At 35.4% G+C, this 5891-nt stretch overlaps 1 protein-coding gene across 1 annotated transcript; it reads right to left on the bottom strand.

Moving 5' to 3' along the window:
* Positions 1-597: 597 nt before the first annotated feature.
* Positions 598-5282, bottom strand: LOC136233624 (ABC transporter G family member 14). Its single transcript, XM_066023352.1, has 5 exons — positions 5046-5282; positions 3636-4431; positions 2266-2436; positions 1986-2176; positions 598-1376 (listed from the first exon to the last, which is right to left on the bottom strand). The coding sequence occupies exons 1-5, from the start codon at positions 5145-5147 to the stop codon at positions 726-728; spliced, it is 1911 nt and encodes a 636-aa protein (XP_065879424.1). The 5' UTR covers positions 5148-5282; the 3' UTR covers positions 598-725.
* Between the last annotated feature and the right edge of the window lie 609 nt (positions 5283-5891).

Raw genomic sequence — 5891 nt, 5'->3', positions numbered from 1 at the left:
AAAGGGTAAAGTAGGGTTAATGGTAAAGGGGTGGCATGCTTGTAAATAAGGAGTGGTAGAGTTGTAAATAGGGAGTGGTCCCAAGTATGGAGAACTTGGTAAAGAAGTTTACTCCAGGCGGGACACGTCCCGCGTGGGTCTTGATACGCCCCGCATATGAGGAGGCACGCCCCGCGTGTTCGAGCTCCTGGAACTGGTTCTCTTTGAAGATTCGATCCACGCCCCGCGTGCTGGACAACACGCCCCGCGTGGAATGCCTAAGAGACCCCTCTTCCCACGTGGTTTCCTCCTTTCTCTTGGCTCCGGAGTCACGCCCCGCGTGTCCTCTCTCACGCCCCGCGTCCAGGGACAAAGTGTCCTCATCACAATTATATATAAAAAATCATTTATATATTATAAATTGTATTTATAATATTTACCTGAATTACGAGATCCAATGATATTTTAAGATAAAGGAAAAATAATTATATTCTTTCAATTACACGATTCCCATTACTTTACTTTCGATCTATAGTTTTTCTTCGATATCAGCTTGAGGCGTGATGTTAGCGGAATAATGTAGTAAGAAATGTAAAATAAAAGTCACTACAACATCAATTAAAGGCAATAATTTAACATTATGGTATTTATTCCAATATAAGTTTGAAGAAGGTGAAAACTCTTCAAACTATGTTACCTTTCTTTGTTAAAACATACATTAACTCTACTAATTAACTTTTCTTTTTTTACCTCAATTGAACTCTATGAAGAGCTAGATAAGCAATCAATCTATAACCAACCAACATCAAAGCCATAACACAAACATCCATCCACAAATTATCCAAACCCATCGATTTCACCGCCGGAAAATCCCCAACCCGACATAGAACTCCTTTCGAACATTCATACGTGTCGTCTTCACTGTATTGAACACCGAGAAGAAGCTTGTAACAATAATAACTGTAGCTTAAATACTTGAGCCACACTATAAAAGCCGGAATTTGTTGAACATAGTATCCGCCCGCAATGAGGAACACTAGAGTTGTTACCGAAGCCAATGTTGTAGCTTGTTTTATGTCCATAAGGATTGCTCCGATGGCCAGTCCGAGACTTTGCGAGACAAGAACATTGTAAAGAACAACTAGAAGTGAAAGGATGAATGTCATCGGGTCCGGTTTAAGTCCTCCCATCCAGTAGATTATGAAGACGAATGCAGTTGGAAGCGCGAGTTCGAGTGGTAGATCACCAAATGTTCTTGCAAGAAAATAGGATGAGAGGTGATACATTCCAGATGCTCTTTCTTTTATGAGCATCCTTCTTTCTTGTGGAAATGTGAACACTGCATTGTAGAGCGGGTAGAAACCCCAGAACACGGAGAAGAAGAATAACAAAGCAATCTGCATTCATAAGAAAATATGTTCTCAACATGACCATCTTAAACATTTTTGGAGCCGTGTACTAAATATAAAAATTAAAACTTTCATAAAAAAAACATGTTTTATTCCAATTTAATTTGAATTGGAAATATTTCTATATTTTATCCCTTTCAAGTAAATATCTATGAATTTTTTTTCATCGAATCAAATTCCGAGAAATTATTGATAAGTTTTTTGACGGTATTAGAACATAATTGAGCTAGTTTTTCTACCATGACACATTATCATATCACCGTAGATAATAGATGTTAAATTGTTGTTTCCGAAAAACCTATTGTCAAATTTAGTGTCTGTTTTATTCTCCTTTTCATAGCTCATTTTTATTGTTTTACTTCAAACAGTAAATAAGAGCACATTATAGCTGTTTTAGAAGCAAAATCAGCTGAGAACTATTAGCTATCAATAATGATAAACAACTAATAGTATTAGCAAACAGTAAATAACAACAACCAGCGATATGAACCAGTGAACTCACAACCCGAATACGGATTTTAGTTTCGTAGTTTAAAAGGTGCAGATACTATTTAAAATTCGAAAAGTTTAAACTGAAAGGTAAAGTTCGAAACTTACCCGATCCTGAATATGAGAAGAAGGGGTATTCCACCAAAGAAGTCCACCAAGAACAGCAACACTGATGACTTGGAAAATCCTTAATCTATTAAAAGATTCAAATCTTCTTTCCCTTAGTCCACGTTGGAACAACACTTTGAATTGATGCCACCAGCTTGTGCACCATTGCTCTGACTTTGAATCAAATCCTCCTAAAAGTAAAAATTATCAATACTTATCATTAAAAATCGCCAGCAAACGGATTAATTTAGTCCAAATCAAGATCGAAATTTACACGTACTCGAAGAGGCATCTTTATTAGTGTAATTGCAGTCCACATTGAAAAGCTCGGCTTTCAATGTTGTGGAGATATTCTTTTCATAAGCAGAAATAAGAGCTTCTTTCACCGACTTCTGTTCTTTCTCAATATTCTCACCGTACTCTGTTGTAGATTTTGAATCTGGGGCTATTCCTGCATTTTCATTTTCAATACACTTGTTAATATTATACGGGGACTGGAATCTCACCCAAAAAATGACATGTGTTTGCGACGAATTTTAAAAAGCGGGTCCCTTCCGAATTGATTAATTAAGAAATGGGGATTATAATTAATTAAAAAAGAATAATAAAATAAGCAAGTTATGATGGAAGTATTATTCTTAGGGTAGAAGTGGGGTTTGCTTATATATACTCCATTTAGTGATAGCTACAAGTTTAAGTAGCACTTTGAGTGGGCCATCACATTTCCCCCACTACTTAATATTAAAGAATCCAATTCACAACATGTACGGTTTTGTTTTTTTTATTCCACCAAAATTGACTACCAGTGATTCAACTATATCAAATTAAATAGATCAAAAATGTCATAAAATATTAATAAAAAAGTTATACAGCGGATCGGGTGCAATGATCTCACCAATAAAATGTATATTACTTAGAAATCCGTTAGAAATATTAAAATGAGTTGTCATGTCATAATCGTATTATATTTTATATAAACTTAATATGTTACAAAAAGTTTGAAATTGACCTAAAAAACCGATTGACCTTCTGAACTTACAAAATGTCTTATTAGTCTCATGAATTTGTTTAAAGGGATATAATTAACTATTTAAGTTCATATAGCTGAACACAAAAAAATTTTGAAAAATTAAAATGTATATCACTTTAAGCAACTATAAAATGTAAGCAAGTTCATAAGCCAATAAGTCACTTTAATCAAATTGAGCTTACAAACCGATCATTTTAAGCAAATTCTATGATCTAACGAGACACTCAGTAAATTCAGAAGTCAATCGATTTTTTTAGACCAAACTTGGAACCCTATTATATTAAGCCTTCTATATGCACTATATATATATATATATATATATATATATATATATATATATATATATATATATATTGTGTCTCTAAAATTTCTATAAGAAAATTCATTAGTCAATAATTCGCTTTAAACAAATTGAGGCAACAAATAAATCATTTTAAGCAACTTTTATTAGCTAACAAGACACTCAATAAATTTAGTAGTCAATCGATTTTCTGGACCAATTTCGGGACCCCCCTAATCTATTTATATAATTGTGTCTATAAATCATATTATCGTGTCAAAAAATAAAAGGTATAGTATTAGTGAAAGTGAGTGAAAGTAGTAGAAAGTGAAAAAATTACCATTAGCAAGATCAAGCAAGAGATCAGCAGGATTAATGGTGATGGAGGTAGAAAACCCAATAGAAGAAAAGTAATCCAAAGCAGAAGAAGAAGGACCATAATAGATAGGACTGCCATCTGAAAGCAAGACAACCTTATCAAACATATGATAAAGCCGACTTGACGGCTGATGAATGGTGGTCACCACCGTACGTCCTCCACTAGCTAGCCTTTTTACCGTCGTAATTATCCTCTGAGCCGTCGTTGAATCTAACCCCGACGTCGGTTCATCTAAAAGCAACAAACTCGGATTTATCAACATTTCCTGTCCAATACTCACTCTCTTTTTCTCCCCTCCTGATATCCCTCTAAACAATGGCCCCCCGATCATGCTGTTTTCGCACCGGTTGAGTCCTAATTCGGCTATCACACGCTCCACGTGTTCTAATTTCTCGTCGTGGTTTAGGGTTTTCGGTAGCCGGAGTAGTGCGGTGAACATGAGTGTTTCGGTGACGGTTAGATGTGGGTATAGGATGTCGTCTTGCGCGACGAATCCTATTCGTCGCTTTATTCCGCCGGTAAATGGTTGGTTGTTGTAACTGATTTTGCCTGATAGTTTTCCGTTGAGACGCCCGCCTAGTGCGGTTAAGAGGGTTGTTTTTCCGCTCCCCGATGGGCCTAACATTGCTAGAATTTCACCTGGACATACCATACCGGTTATTCCATTTAATATTGTCTTTTCTTTTGTCCCCCATTCGCCTCCGCAGCATGATGATCCGTTTTCACCCAATTTCACTTTGTACACGATTTCCTCAAACTGTTGGAAAAATAACAATTGAGAACAAATTAATTAGTATTCTACAATATTACGGATCAAGAGATTAAAGAGAAGTTCTACAGTAGTCTCGCAACAAAACAAATGATGCTCATGTGGCAACATCTAAGCAATACTGGACCACTTTGGTCCGAGATCATAGTAAAATTTTTCCAAATTGAATGGAAATAGTGACAGAGCCAGAAACAAATACTACATATTTTTTTTGGGACCAAAAATAAACATTGGACAATGTCGTTGCAAATTTCGTCAATAATACGAAAACCGAAAAGGTTCTAGAGCAGAACCGATTCAGGACTATAATAGAGATTGAGTGGGAGCAGTGACGGAACCCAAAACAAATACTATAGTTTTATTTGGGAATAAACATCAACATCGGACAATGTCGTTGCAAACTTCATCAGTGATACTAATTTCGTTACAATAATGACATTATACATGTAGCGACCAAACAATCTGTCGGTAAATCTTTTTTTTTTTTTTTGTCATTTCTTTAGAGTTTCGGTCAACGCACCGCCCCTAAGTGGGAGAGGATTTCAAAGAACATACATAGAAAACAAAGATTATATATAGAGTAAATTGAGAAGCAAACAAACCTTTAATGTAATAGGATAAACGTTGTTGAGTTTGATGAGACAGTTAGAAGAGCGAACAGGGTACGAAACAACCGCCCCAGCATTATTCGCCTCAGACGACATTTTCCGCTACTAATAGCAATATTTTTATTTATGATAATGAAGAGGAAATGATGATAGTGTTTTTAGCAAGTATGGGGAAGAGAAAGAAAGGTTTAGTTTGGAAAGAAACACAAAGTGAACTCATGGAGCACATAGTTGAGATGATGTTATTTATTTATAGAGATTTTGGATATGTGAAAAGAAACTAAGATTCTCCTAACTTATTATCATACAATAATAATTAATTAATTAATTAATGTACTATACTAGTGGGAACCCACCTTCTTCTTTTGCTTTGCTTAAAGAAAAGTTTTATTCATTCATGTATTCTCTCATTAACTCCATTATATTTGCATGATTATTGTATGTTAATTTTCTATATGTATTAATCCTTTAATGGTATGTATACGTGTACATATCCCTCCATTTTTATTTGTTGATTGGTGTTAGAGATAATAAAAATTAGGGTTAGTATCTCCGTCGCTCTTTGGGGAGAGTTCGACTCTTAATTTTTACACTGACCGTTAGATTGTCCCTCCTATGGGTGATGTCTATTTCGACTCAGCGTTATATCACTAGTAAAATGGATGGTTTTTTTTTTATGATAGTTAGACCTTGCTTGTTTCGCTTTCGCATAATATTGTTGCCCATATACGACCAGTGAGTAGAGGCGGCAATCTTTGGATTTCTGCATCTGGACAGGTTATATGAGCTCCCGATTTCTTTATTATGCTCTTCATGTTACTATGAGCTCCCGATTTTGGA

Source organism: Euphorbia lathyris, chromosome 6, assembly GCF_963576675.1.
Source record: "Euphorbia lathyris chromosome 6, ddEupLath1.1, whole genome shotgun sequence".
In the NCBI taxonomy this organism is placed as follows: Eukaryota; Viridiplantae; Streptophyta; class Magnoliopsida; order Malpighiales; family Euphorbiaceae; genus Euphorbia; species Euphorbia lathyris.
The sequence above is the reverse complement of the archived record's forward strand: the minus strand, read 5'-3'. Positions and strand labels throughout refer to the sequence as shown.

Coding starts and splice junctions, on each gene's coding strand:
- LOC136233624 (XM_066023352.1), bottom strand. CDS start 5,147: ATGTCGTCTGAGGCGAATAATGCTGGGGCGGTTGTTTCGTACCCTGTT. Junction 2,437..3,635: donor CTTGCTTGATCTTGCTAATG/GTAATTTTTTCA, acceptor ATGAAAATGCAG/GAATAGCCCCAGATTCAAAA. Junction 1,377..1,985: donor CTTCTCATATTCAGGATCGG/GTAAGTTTCGAA, acceptor TTATGAATGCAG/ATTGCTTTGTTATTCTTCTT.